Here is a 13,925-nt window from a genome sequence, read left to right as displayed (position 1 = left end):
TTTTCCTCCTCTCCTCACTGCTTTGATTTTCTGCAAGGCTTCATCTGGGCACAGAGGAGCCCATCTCCCCCGCCCACCTGGAGAGTGGAAGCACTGGAGAGTGGTGTCACATGCTGGACAAGAGAGGGGATGATAAAAAGGAGATATGGCTGCATTTGTGCCAACAGGAGAAGGGAACAGCATTTGGAGGCTGGGAAGGAGCAGACAGCCTCCAAGTCACTGCCCGCACCCTGGTCCTGCAGCATGCCCACCCCATGGCAGGCACTGAACCCCGTGCCATGGAGCCATACTGTCCCCGTCCCCAGCGTCTGTGCTGTGTTTGCTTACAGGGTGGAAGCTCTTGGCCTCACTTTACAACCCTGGCAAGGTGTGTTGCCGCCCGTCCCGCGATGTCTCTGCACCGGTGCCACGTGGCTGCTCCTGCCTTTGCCAGGGCAGGGGAAGGGTTAAGCTGGTGGCTTGAGGCCAACCGTGTCCATCCTCTGGGTGCCTCCGGCTCCCCGTCACACTGCCAAATCTGGCTGTCTCCACTCCCCCCGGCGTGCCAGCCAGCGCTGGTTCAGCACTTACGCATGCTGCTGTTATTAGAAATTAGTTAATGGATGTATGTATCCAGCCAAGGGAGAGCGGCAGTAACAGGAGCCGTGGGATTGCCGGGAGCGTGAGGGCACAGCTGCCACTGAATATTTAACATCCCTCGATGTCCAGGTGAGAGAGTGCTGCTGCTGCGAGGGGACGTTTTCCGCCTCTCATCCCGGTGGCGATGCTCGCTGCTGCCTGGCAAAGCCATTTCCGTCCCAGGCTGCCCAAGGCTTCGCAAGGATTTATGAAAGATATGCATAACACAAATAAAACCTTCCAGCACTGAGCAGAGCCATCCTGCCAATGAGCAGTGGCTGGGCAGGGCTCATGGCTCAGCATAGGAGATGGGCAGACCCCCAAGCATGGACCTCCAAGATTTTCCTCTGAAGTAAAAGCCAGGCAGGGCAGATGAGCAGGAGGTAGTTTAGGGGTGACAGCCCTTGGAAAGGGGCAAGAAATCTTTGGGGATGCGGCTGGTGACTGACCCCGAGCTCCTGGCTCTCCCTGAAGTGTACAGGATGCACTTGGGAGAAGAAATTTCCTCTTTATGGTACTTTCATGGGGATAGACTCCAACATTGTGTCTCCATGAAAAAAGAGGTGTTTCAGCTCAAGTGGGGAAGTTTGATGGAGACTGGAGGAGGGGATCAGACTGTCCCACTCACTCTGGGTCATGTTGGGATGATCCCACATGGATTGTTTGCTCCTAGTGTTCTGAGGTGCTGGGGCAGGCACGCTGAGCAGGGCAGCCAGCTGGGCTGGTTTAACATGGGAGCAGCTTGAGCTTCCCAAGCCAGGGGGAGAATCTGGCTGGGGGAGGTTGCTGCTGGGTGACCTTGCCCCTGCTGGGTGACCCTGCCCCTGCCTAAGATGGGAGAAAACCCAGTGCCCACACTCGGCACATGCTGGAACTACCCCTTCAGGTTAGATTAGAGCAACTACCCCTGCCCTGTAGCTTGGAGAGCAGCCGCTGGCCTCTGGCAGCAGCCCTGTCTGCTCTGGGTAGGGATGTCCTACAAAGTGATCATGCCTGGAGGGGCCAAATACCAAGTGAGGTGGCCGTGTGCAGTGGGGTGGGGATGCTTGGTGAGGTACCGATTCCAGGTGGGGCAGTGCTGCCTGGTGGGACACTGATGCTTGGTGGGGGATGATGCATGGCTGGAGGGGTATGCCCGGTGCAGAGTGTGATGCCCAGTGGGACACTGATGCCCAGTGAGGGGGTGATGCCCAGTGGGACATTGATGCCCGGTGAGGGGGTGATGTCGGGTGAGGGAATGATGCCCGGCAGGACAGTGATGCCCGGTGAGGGGGTGATGCCCGCTGAGAGGGTGATGCCCGGCGGTCGGGCATGTCTCGTGAGACACCGATGCGCGGTGGGGCAGCGATGCCCGGTGGGCGGCGATGCCCGAGGGGCGGTGGTCCCTCCGGGGCGGGGCGGGGCAGGGGCCGGTCGGCGCGGGGCGGTCGCTCCCCCCGCGGCTGGTCCCTCCCCGGCACTGCCCCTGACGCTGTCCCGGCGGAGAGGAGATTGGGAGCCGCCGGAGGGGGGCGGGCCCGGCTCCGGTTTAATCTCCGGCTCCGCCGGGATTACGGTCGTGGGATAGTCTCTAATCCGCGACACCGGCCACCGGGGGCTGCTCGCCCCAGCCCGCAGCAAAGGCACCGCGGAGAGGGGGCAGGTAGGTCCCTCCGGTCTCCCCCGGTGCTCGCACCCCCGGGCTCGCTGCCTTGTCCTCCGGGAAGCTCCGTGGCTGGAGGCTGCCGGGCGCACGAACCCCTCACCTCTCCGTTTTCTCCTCCGCACGCCATCCAGCCCTCCCTGACCCATCTCGCTTCGCTGGCCCGGCTTTCCTCCCGCAACCCGGCTGTCTCTCCTCTTCCTCCTCCTCCTCCTCCTCCCGGCGCCGAGCAGCGAGGGGGAGACTCCGGGGCTCGGCAGCCCTGGCAGGTGGCAGCGCCCCGGGGCTGTTTGCTTTCCTGTCCTCCTGCCACTTCCCTCCTTAGCGGCTGGCACCTTCCCACGGGTGGGTGACATATCCCGAGGGAGCAGGGGGAGGCAGAGCTCTGCCGTTCCACCTGGGTACCCCAGCGCTCTGGCACAGCCCCTGCCCGGGTCGTGGTGCGGGGGGGCTTCGGCGTGGCCGCCTGCTCTGCTGATACTCGTAGTGACACCAGCCCCAAACTCCCTTTACTTTCCTTTTGTTCTGCTTTAATTTTTAATCGCCCGTGGGAATGACATATGTTTCTGAAGGCTGGAATCGGCTGCCGCCGGGATCGGGTGTCAGGGTGTTGGGGTGCCGGAGCGGGGGGCGCGGGCAGGGAGAGTGATGCCGGCCGTCACGGGCGCTGCTGGGGCTGGCCGGGCCCTGCGTGCGGAGATCCCACAGGCTGTGGTATTTATAGAGCCTGGCTGCCCGGGACAGCAGCGTGGAAAGCCAGGCAGCACATTGCGTTCCTGCCGGCCACGCGTGTCCCATGCCAGCCGGTGTGGTGGCCTGCTCTGCCGGGGCAGTTTTGCAGGTCCCACTGGAGAGAAGTCTTCCCCGAGGGAAACTGAGGCACAGCAGGTGGCTGCTGGACTTGGGGTCCTTGAGCTGGGCTAGCTCTGTGGTGTCATGGGTGAGACAGGGGACCTGGCAAGTCCCCAACAGGTGGGATGGAGGGGAAGCAGAGCCCCGGCTGGCTGTGGAGGGCATGACTGTGCTGAGCTGCCACGGAGGAGACGGGGAATTTTCCACTGGTGTTTGGATCAGGCCCAAGGTGAGCTGTTAGACCTGCCTGGTCCCTGCTGCTGGCCTCCCTGTGGCTTCATGGGGGTACCCCAGAGAAAGCCCTCTGTGCCCTGTGGCACTGACCTGTCTCCCAGAACCAAGCACTGGTGTGGCCTGGCTCTGGTGGCCAGGGGTGCTGGAGGGCAGTGGGACACCCCAGCCCACCCGTGGGTGGCATGGGGGGTGCCGACACTGCGGGGGACCCTGGCTGAGGTGCAAAGGGCCCCGCAGCACCCGGCCGTGCTGCAGCTGTAATCACACGCCGGGGCTGCAGCCACGGCAAACAAACAGGCATCGGCAGAGCCTATTTTCCTTGGCACATGGGGACGGGGGGAAGGAGCGGGATCCCACGGGCTCCTTTGGAAGTGCAGCCCTTGAGAAAACAGAGGCGGGTCAGGGACAGGATGGGCTCCCCATGTCCCCAGCTCTCCTCACTGCGTGGGTCTCAGCCGCCTTGTGCCTCCCCAGCTGCTGACGCAGGTCTGGGGCTGGATGGGTCCCCCATGCCAGCAGGGCACAGCCAGCCCAGTCCTGGTGTCCCCATGAAGCAGATGCCAGGCTGGCAGGGTGTTCCAGTGGCGAGAGTGGCACAGTCAGGGGCAGAGGTGGCACCATGGGGCTTGGGCAGATCATGGCCCCTGGTTACACACAGGGGGATGTGCTGGGGGTGCTGGGGGCACATGGGGCTGTGGCTGAGGCCAGTCCCTCCTGTGACCCCAGTGCTGCCTGCAGCAAATGGTAGCTTGGATATTTTGCCATTGACAACTTGGTGTCATCCTGCCAGGGACAGGTGTGTTTTGGGGAGTGGGAACTCCTGGAAAGCACCTCGCTTTCAAGGCAAAATGCATCTCCAGGGGTGTGATAGAAAACCTGACATGTTCTTTTACAGACATTACCTGCCCGTCAGTCCCTGCAGTGCCACCACCTGTGCCACCATCCTCCCTGGGTGACCCTGTGCTCCCGACGGGCAGTGTTTTAAGTTTAAAGCCTATAACTGCCAGAGATGTTTTGGGCTCAAGCTGGTATCTCACCCAGCCTTCCATAGAGCCACACTGGGTGCCACCAGCTTTGTGCTGTGCCCACCCTGTCCCTGTGCCCACGCTGTCAGCCGCCTCTGCTGCCTGACCTTGTACCACACAGACTCAAGCCGGACTGTGTCAGCAACAGCCTGGGCTGTCCCAGTGCTGGACACTGCAACCCTTGCCTGGCCTCAGCTTCCCCACTGCTATTCCCAGGTTGCCTCGGCACTGGTGCTTGGATGTGGGAGGACGTGGTGGGGATGTGGTGGCCGATACCTGCGCCACGGCCCCATCTTGGGGTGTGTACCTGGCAGGGGATGCCGTGGCTGCGCCACACCATGGCTCTGGTGCTGGAAAACGCACCCCACGGCCCCACCATGATGTTTGGTTTTACCACCCCCTTCCCTGCAGTGCCCTTCCCCTCCCTGATGTGTCCCAGACCCCAGCACGTCTGTTGCTTTGGGACAGTGGCCACGGGCCAGCTCAGCTGTTGGCACGTTCTGTCTGCAGACACATTCCCAGGCTCAGGCAGAGCTGTCCCCCAGGACATAGGTGCCACTTGTGCTCTCTGAGGGAAGACCCTGGATGGGTACTGCTGTCGGCACTGCCTGGATGGGCAGAGATGGCCCAGAACTGCCCATGCAGATGTTGGTGCTGCCAGAGCCCTGTTAGCCAGGACAACAGCTTCCAAAACCACTTGATCCTTCTTGTTACTACCAATTCTGCCCTGGCTGCAGCACCGGAGACATTGCCTGAGCCACGGTGTGGTATTTGGGGTTGAAAGCCCAGGTAGCCCTGGGGTGAGGTGAGCCCAGGAGCAGTGCCCACCTTGCCCAGCTTGTGATGGGAGCATGAGTGGGGCAGGCTGGCATGGCTGGCTGGTGGGGCTGTCATCTCCTGAGGAGCTCTGATGGGGCTATCTCAGGAGGGTCTTCAGCAGATCTCTTTAGGGAGAGACTACAGTGGAGCAACCAAGAGGGGCTCTCCAGCCACGCACTGGGCAAGTTATCTCCAATTGTCCCTCCCTACAGCTGCTGGAGTCCCCATGCCCATGGGGGTTACCCCCAGAGCCCTTGCCCCAAAGGTGAGGTGCCTGACATCCCCTGAACAGCTGGATTTGCCCCTTTGGGTGGCTGCTTCCCCTGGGAGACATGGGACCATGCGACTGCCTATTCTTGGCTGGGAGATGGAGGAGGGGAATGCCATAGGTTAAAACCAGGTTTGGGGTGCTAATTTTAGGAAGGCAGGTTGTGGGGAAAGCCACAGCTGTGTGTGCTTCAGGGGAAGGGCAGATCTTACTGCCAAGGCTGCCCCAGAATGTTGTCTGTGAAGGGGCAAGGGGATGGGGGGTTCTCTGCTCTGTGCCCTGCTGGGTTCAACTTCCCTGGGGAGGTGTTGCCCAGGGACCCCTGAGGTTTGGACTGTTGCCCCAGATCTGCCCCTGTGCCCACACATCCCTGTGCCCACAGCAGTGCTGGAGGCTGACCAGGGACCCCAGGCTGAGGGTCACCCCATGCCCCGTGGTGGTGCTGGGGGTAACCCTGGGCCCGGGGCTGATGGCAGTGGGGGGACACAAGTGGCATCCCTACCCAGTTGCCCATGCTGCCCGTCTCTCTGGGCACGTTCTGTCACCAGCACAGCCCCAGGGAACATGAGAACTGTGTGTCCAGCTCCGCTGAAACCCGAACGGCCACCTGGGCAGGCGGGCATGAACGGGGGGGCTGCTGTGCCCCTGGCACACACCGGAGGCAGCGGGATACCTGGCTGCCATCACGCAGGCCGGCAGCTGCGGCAGGCTTGGCGCTAAAGCCGGATTACCACCCGGAATAGTCCCACGGCCCCAGATGGGCCGGATTAGTGAGGATTCATCTGCAGAGGGAGAGAAGATGGGGAGGAGGTCTCTGCCCTGTGGGAGTCCCTGGCCTGGGGCAGCGCTCACCTGCTGCCACAGAAACCTTCATTCCCCATGCTTGGGAGCAAGTGGGTGCTCCCAGGTGGGTGACGTGGGCTGGGGGAACGCAGTGGGTGGTGGCCCCCCAGGCTGGTGCTGCCCGGTGCAGGCTGGCAGGCACTGGCTGCCTTTCTCTATGTGCCATACTCCCACTGGCACAGCATGCGCTGGTAGGGACTGTGCCATGCCGAGGCTTGACCAGGGTAACCAGCACAGTGCAAGAGCCAGGCTTTCCCAGGATGGTACCTGTCCTCCTGGACACATTGTCAGATGCAATAGACCACCATCCAACATTGTCTGCTGGCATTGCCGACAGAGCTCCCCAGTCCCAGCCCCCTGTTCCTGCCTGTGCCTTGCTCCCAGATGGGATTTTCCATCTTTTAAATAAAGTGGGATTAAGGAGCAGAGGGACACAGCCCCTTTCAGGACCAGAACCCCACCATGGTGCCCTGGTCCCCGAGGAAGGCTGGCAGGGGGCTGGAGTGAGTCTAGGACTGCCTTCCTGCCAAAGCAGGGCAGGGATCTGGGAACCCTGCCGCCCTAAACACATGCCCCTATCCCAGCGAGGGAGGGCAGGCGTCTGTGCTGGCTGGGATGCGGCGTGCGAGACCAAACGTAGCCTCCCCTGGTGTGCAGACGTGGCCAGCGGGAGGGTACGTGCTGCCACATGCATCCAGCTCCGTGTTCCGTCTGCAGGGGCTGCGGGACGGCACCAGAGCCTGGCTCGGGCTGCCTGGCCACGACATAGTGTTGGTGGGATGGATGATGTCCCTGGTGTCATCAAGCAGTGGGACAGCAGGAGCAGCCTGTGAGAGGTGGGAGGTCTGTCTGCAGTGGGGCTGTCCCTGTCGTTGTCACCCAGAGCCGGCAGCCAGTGGAGAGGAGCATGCCGGGAGATCGATGCAGCTTGCTCAGCACCCCCAGGAACACGGCCCTGGGTGCCGCAGCGGGGGGGTTCTGTGCCCGTGCACGTGGCCAGGCCCACACCATCAGGCTGGGCGAGCGGGTGCTGGGGCTGCTGGTCAGGAGGGGGATGACGCCAGGCAGCACATGGGCTGCCCAATGTGGCAGAGAAGACGGCAGCACCCTATCTGTGTGGTGGCACCCTGAGGGAACTGATCCCTGGGGAGATGCTCTTTGTCTGGAGCAGAGGGTCCCCAGCTGATGTGGGCACACAGTGAGAAAGGTGAAACCACCACCCCCAGCCCAGGGGGACCCACGCCACCACCTCAGGGCCACCCGCCACTCTGTATTTGTTGTTCTGCCCAGCCTTATCACAAGGCAAACAGCGGCAGGCAGGGCACGCGCTGCCCGATCGAAGAGTCTTCCGCTCCCTCCCCTTTCATCTCCCCCCCTGCCCTGGCCACTGCCACCAGGAGACCCTGGCCGAGGGGCAAAGGCCAGGGCCGGCTGGGGAGGTGGTAGCAAGTGGTGCCGTGGCTGTGCCAGGGCTGTGCCAGGGCTGTGCCAGGGCTGCCTGGCGGGAGGAAGCGTCTGGGTGGCAGCACGAAGCCTGGTGCATGCTGAATGAGCCCGGCCCTGCCGCTTGCTATTCCGAGAGACGCTTGGGGGAAGAAGTTGGTATTTCCTGAGCTGCCCAGAGAGGTGTAATTATAACCTGGGAGAAGAAAGGGTCTGCAGAGGAGAGTGCCCAGCCTTCCTGGCGCCCGCGGGGGAGCGGGCAGGGGAGCGGGCAGCTCCTGCCTGCCACTGGTGGGATGTGGTGAGCCCTGAACGCAGGCAGCATGGTGGCACTGGGGGGCTTAGGGAGGTGCTGGAGCATCAGGGATCTGGTGGTCCCCCTTGATCCCATACCAGGAGTGGTGGGTTTGGTGTTGCCTGCCCATGGCAGTGGGAAGGCGCAGAGTTAACGGTGGCGTTTCGATGTGCTGGCAGCCTTGTTTGTGCCTGGATCCATCCCAAGCGGAGGCCTAGTGGAGGGTATAAATCATCACCCAGAGCCCGCCCTGCGCTTCCCTCTCATCCCCCACATGTCTGAGGCTTCCCATTCTGGTCCCTGCTGGCCTGTGTTCTGCCTCAGTTTCCCCACCTGGCTCGGTGCTGTAGGCAGGGTGGCCCATACATGTGCCCCCCATCTTGGGTCAACCTTATGGGCTCAGCCCACCTGTGCCAGGAGCTGTTGTGTGGCCTGGGATGACCCTGCCAGGTCGCCTTTGTGGCATGGATGGGCAGGGACAGACAGGGCAGCAGCTCAGGAGACCGGAGGTACTGGCACCCACACCCTTCACTTGCGTGCCGCGAGGATGGCTGTACCGGATTGTGCTGTGGGAAGGCTCCCCTGGTCTCTAGGGACACCAATCCCCTGCAAACATAAAGATGAGCATGTCCCCTGCTCACCCCACGGGAACCCCAGGCACCGGGGGGACGGGGCAGCAGCACCCTCCCGGGGTTGGGGACCAGACTGCATTCCAGCCAGCCCTCACCTCCAGGTGGGTGGCATCGTCTTTTGGCCGGATGTAGCCCCAGCAAGGAGCCCCCCGGCCAGCCGGACAGGACCCCAGCCCCCCGGGGCGGCAGGGGGTGGCGGGACCCTGCCCCGGCTGCCAGCCTGCCCCAGAAAGCCACCCTGTGCCGTTTCCCAGCGGGGCGGGGAGGGACGAGGCTTGCACAGAGGCGGCTTTGTGCGGCGTGCCAAGGCGTCCCGCGCTCGGCAGCCCGGCCGCCTTCCCCTGCCAAGGAGCTGTCTCCCGGCCCCGCGCTCTTTCCTGCTCCGTTTGTCCAGCCCTGACGTGCCCCCGAGCCCCCCGCCTTGGCACCCCGGCAGCGGCGGGACGCGGGTGAGCCCTTCGCGCCGGGCAGCACCACGGGCTTCACATAACGGTGGCGGCTGGGGGGTCCCCGAGCTCCCCACCCCGTCCTCAGCCACCCCCTCAAACAGCCCTGCTCGCCTGTCGGCGCCCGTCTTCAGGAGGGGAAACTGAGGCACGGAGCCGGGAGCTGCGGGCAGGGCAGCAGAGGTGGGCAGGCGGCGGGGATGGGGGCTCTGGGGCTGGGCAGCACCGCGGTGCGGGCGAGGGGGTGGGGTGGGCTGTGGGACGGCTGGACAGACGAGGGGACTGTCCCACCTCGGGACACCAGTGTAGCTGTTGGAACTGGGGCGGAACTCCACGGGGCGTTGTGTGCTGAGTGGGCAGAAGGGAGAAGCCCAGACATGGTGATGCCTGAGTGGGTGACCCTCTCATCCCCAGGTACCTGTCCCTGTAATGCCACCAGCGCTGGTGCTGAGCCCAACTCCAGTGTAACTGGTGGATGCAGGACTTGTGAGACTTTAGGCCAGCCCCTCTGGTGCTCCTGCCTGGAGCTGGACCTCTGTTGCCCCCCTCTTGCAGAGCCCGAGGAGTAAGCCCACAGCGAGCCCAGCTGTCTCCCAACCATGGATACCACGGACGTGCCCCTCCAGGCCGAGATGGTGGAGCTGGTGCCCAATGGGAAGCACACGGCCACGCTCAGCGCCTCCGCTCTCCCCTCACTGGCGGGTGACAGGTAGGAACCCTGGGGCAAGCAGGAGTGCCAGGGATTTGGGGAGGTCCTCCCAGCTGCTCCAGTACCAGCCCTTGCAGTGCCAGCCAGTGCTGATGGCCCCTGGCTCTGCTTTGGCTTCACCCTCCTTCCTCCATGGCCAGATTTGAGGAGAACCAGACTGGCGTGGCAGAGATGGAGGAGTTCCTGCCCCATGGTGCTGAGAAGAAGCAAACGCACTTCACTGATGTGAGTATTGGCACGGGCATGGTGGTGGGGATGGGATGGGGCTAGTTCCCAGTGGACTGGTGCATCCCCTCCTTGTTGTGTCCCATGAACAGTTCGAAGGGAAGACGTCTTTTGGGATGTCTGTCTTCAACCTGAGCAATGCCATCATGGGCAGTGGCATCCTGGGGCTGGCCTATGCCATGGCCAACACCGGCATCATCCTCTTCCTGTGAGTGCCATGGGGGGCTGGGGGGTCTGTGGGTGCAGGAAAGAAAGAAGTCTCTGACTTGAGGGACCAGTGTCTTGCTGGCTGAGCAATGCCCATTGCTGGCATGAGCCTGCCTGCCCTGTTGGGTGCTGTGACCCACTGGGGACGCGGAGGAGAAGGGTGAAGGTTTGCCTTCTTACTACAAGTTCAGATTTCCACAAGTGACCCAAAGGATGTGAGTGTCAGCTCCACTGGGCGTGGAGATGTGGATCACAGGGTCCCTGCACCCTACAGCCTGTCTGCCCTGTGAGCACCCAGCCGGTGAGGGGCTGGGACAGCTGCCCACAGGCAGAGCCTGTCTGTGCAGGGTTTGCTCCACAGCTGTGCTTGAGCCCTGTGCTGTGACCCACTGGTGACTGTGCTGTCCTCCTGCAGCTTCCTCCTGACAGCGGTGGCCCTGCTCTCCAGCTACTCCATCCATCTGCTGCTCAAGTCCTCGGGCATTGTAGGTGAGTGCCAGGTCCTTGGCAGGGCTGTGCCAGGGGGTCCCATCCTGACCCTCACCCCACCACTGCTCCCCATCCCACAGGCATCCGCGCCTATGAGCAGCTGGGCAACCGAGCCTTTGGCACGCCAGGGAAGCTGGCAGCAGCCATTGCCATCACGCTGCAGAACATTGGAGGTGAGGATGGGGCTGGGGGGACCTGTTGAGGCTGGGAATGAGGGATGAGACCAGAGCACACCGGAACAGTACAACCTTGCTCTGCCCTGCAGCCATGTCCAGCTACCTGTACATCGTCAAATCCGAAGTGCCTCTGGTCATCCAGACCTTCCTCAACCTGGAGGAGAAGACCACGTGAGTGCCTCCTGCCCACGCTGCCTGCGTGCCTTCCCCGGACAGGCGCCGGCGCTCCGGCTCCAGCTGTGCAGCCCATGGCAGGGATTTACTATCATTAAGCCACTACTATTTTTGATAACTGTCAGTGCTGAATAAGCCCCTGGGTGAGATTAAACTGAGCTGAACTTCCAATCCCTGCTCCTCACATCCCCTTGGGATCAGGCTTTCCTCCTTGAGCAGAACCTGGGGCTGTGGGGTGGGGGACGAGAGCTCTGGTTCGGAATAGGTCCCCCTACCCCATGCCCACATCCACATCAGCAGCTCTAGTCCTTGGGAGTGTACCACAGTGGGGGTAGGCAGGACCCAGCTGAAGGGCCCCCAGGCATGCTGCCCTCAGGGGTCCTTAAGGATGCCATCTCAGGGGTCCCCAGGGATGTTAGCACAGCAGGGATATCAGCGTCAGTGGACACCAGTACCCCTGGGGTTTGCCAGCTTCAGGGACCCTACAAATGGCAGACAGCCCCTGCAGTGGCTGCCTCTATCTCCCTTGCCCCAGCAGAGTGGGGTGGTGATCAGGCCCTCTACTTGCAGGGACTGGTACATGAATGGGAACTACCTGGTGATCCTGGTTTCTGTCACCATTATCCTGCCCCTGGCCCTCATGAAGCAGCTGGGTAAGTCAGAGGGATGCCACCCCATGGTCTGGCACCCTGGGTCCCCCGCTGGGTTGCAGTGCCAGCCTGGAGGTCCTGGGCATGGAGGGGGCACCTAGGCAGTGCGAGGGTCCTGCCTGCACCCACCGGCCACTCTCCTTCCTCCTTAGGCTACCTTGGCTACGCCAGTGGCTTCTCCCTCAGCTGTATGGTCTTCTTCCTCATCTCGGTGAGCACCCGCTGGCACGTGCCGGTGCCTTGGGGTGCCAAGCATCCCTCCTGCAGGGAGGTGCGGCCAGACTGGTTGCTGTGGGGACAGCGGAGACAGCAGGGACAGCGGGCGCTCGGGGCTGCGGAGACGCTGTGGCGGTGCTGTCAAGCTGCTGGGTTATTTTCGGCTGAAGGAACTGAGTGTCATGGAAAGGGAGAGGGAGAGGGTGCCGGGGGGGAAAATCACACATGTGGCCCCTCCACGTGCCGCTGCCCTGCTCTGCCCCGCTGCCCACCCTCGCAGGGGCAGGCGGGGGGGGAACCAGCATTGCCACGGGGCAGCGCCAGCAAAGGATGCCCCATAGAGGGGTCCCAGCAGGGGCACTGGCACCCTCCTGCTGGGCATTGTGCTGGCTTAGGTATTGGGTGCTGGGAGTTTGCGGCATCAAGAGGTGACCGTTCCCATGTTCCCTCTACCCCAGGTCATCTACAAGAAGTTCCAGATCCCCTGCCCACTCCCTGAGCAGGAGGGGAACCTTACGGGCATCCTCAACGTCACCTCTGTCAGCACTAGTGACTACCAGAATGGCTACACTGTCCTCCAGGCCCCTGAGCAGGACACCTGCAGCCCCAGCTTCTTCACCCTGAACTCCCAGGTAAGGTCCCCTGAGGCTCTGGGTGAGGCCCCTCCCTGTGCAGTCCATGAAGACGGGTGGTCCTGGTGCTGGCACTTGGCACCCAGCAGTCAGTCGCCTTCCTCTTGCACAGACAGCGTACACCATCCCCATCATGGCCTTCGCCTTCGTCTGCCACCCCGAGGTCCTGCCCATCTACACCGAGCTGAAGGAGTGAGTCCTGGGTGGGGGCACCCACGGGGAGGGGTGGGCTTCGTCTGGCACCCACCCAAAGGCAGTACCGTCCATATGTGGGACCTGCGCCGGGGCATCGTGGGGAGGTGGGTGATATGACCCTGGGTGGGTGGGCGGGGGTGGTGGGTGACAGGACCTGGGATGGGCGAGCAGGTGGGTGGTGGGTGATATGACCCCTGGCAGATTGATGATATAACCCAGCTTAGGTGATATCACCCCTGGGAGGCGGGTGATGTGGGTCAGGATGGGTGGTGGGGGATATGACCCCTAAGAAGTGGATGCCATGCCCCAGGTTGGGTGGTATGACCCTTGGGAGGTAGGTGTTATGACCCAGGGTGGGTGGGTGGTGGTGAGTGGTATCACCCCTGGGAGGTGGGTGATGCGACATGGAATGGGTGGTGGGTGGTATGACCCCTTTGAGGTTGGTGTTGTGATCCGAGATGGGTGGGTGGGTGGTTGATTGGTGGTGGGTGATCCAACACACCACACAGCCCAGGAAGGGGGGTGCAGCCCTTCTCCGCACAGCCCTCACACACCCCAAGGTGCTCTGGCAACATCCCTCCTTGTTGGGTGGGTGCTCAGTGTCAGGGGGTGCTAGGGGGCTGTGCTGAGCCCGCTGTCTCCCACAGCCCTTCCAAGAAGAAGATGCAGTGCATCTCCAACATCTCCATCACGGTCATGTACCTCATGTACTTCTTGGCTGCCCTCTTTGGCTACCTCACGTTTTATGGTGAGCCCTCAGGGAGGGGGCTGGGTGCCCTGCTGGCACGTGGTGCCAGGGGGGTGGTGGTGCTGGGTCTCACCCAGCAGGTCCCCACTGGTGTCTGCAGGCCGTGTGGAGTCAGAGCTGCTGCACACGTACAACAAAGTGGACCCCTTTGACGTGCTCATCCTGTGTGTGCGGGTGGCTGTGCTGACGGCTGTCACCCTCACCGTCCCCATCGTCCTCTTCCCGGTGAGTGGCCCTGCAGGAATGCTAGGTGGCTTCAGCACCAGGCTTTGAGAGGGGAAACTGAAGCAGCAATGAGGACAGGAATTGGGGAACAGGACGTGCTGGGTGCCAGGAACAGGGCTGGGGCAGAGAGGGGTGATGGGGACCAGTGGGGCATCAGGGTCA

The 13,925-nt window shown here is 62.6% G+C and overlaps 1 protein-coding gene across 1 annotated transcript in view; it reads left to right on the top strand.

Moving 5' to 3' along the window:
* Positions 1-2,093: 2,093 nt before the first annotated feature.
* The window catches only part of SLC38A3 (solute carrier family 38 member 3), a 14,401-nt gene continuing 2,569 nt past the window's right edge, over positions 2,094-13,925 (top strand). Inside the window, exons 1-13 of the mRNA XM_027700347.1 lie at positions 2,094-2,260; positions 9,673-9,826; positions 9,967-10,051; positions 10,144-10,259; positions 10,674-10,747; positions 10,828-10,920; positions 11,013-11,094; positions 11,668-11,750; positions 11,900-11,958; positions 12,422-12,595; positions 12,708-12,787; positions 13,438-13,538; positions 13,639-13,763. Of these exons, the coding sequence (XP_027556148.1) occupies positions 9,717-9,826; positions 9,967-10,051; positions 10,144-10,259; positions 10,674-10,747; positions 10,828-10,920; positions 11,013-11,094; positions 11,668-11,750; positions 11,900-11,958; positions 12,422-12,595; positions 12,708-12,787; positions 13,438-13,538; positions 13,639-13,763 (1,182 nt within the window). The 5' untranslated portion in view covers positions 2,094-2,260; positions 9,673-9,716. The remainder of the gene's footprint in view (positions 2,261-9,672; positions 9,827-9,966; positions 10,052-10,143; positions 10,260-10,673; positions 10,748-10,827; positions 10,921-11,012; positions 11,095-11,667; positions 11,751-11,899; positions 11,959-12,421; positions 12,596-12,707; positions 12,788-13,437; positions 13,539-13,638; positions 13,764-13,925) is intronic.

The sequence above is a fragment of the Neopelma chrysocephalum genome, unplaced genomic scaffold, assembly GCF_003984885.1.
Source record: "Neopelma chrysocephalum unplaced genomic scaffold, ASM398488v2 Primary Assembly neopelma1_147, whole genome shotgun sequence".
Lineage (NCBI taxonomy): Eukaryota > Metazoa > Chordata > Aves > Passeriformes > Pipridae > Neopelma > Neopelma chrysocephalum.
The sequence above is the reverse complement of the archived record's forward strand: the minus strand, read 5'-3'. Positions and strand labels throughout refer to the sequence as shown.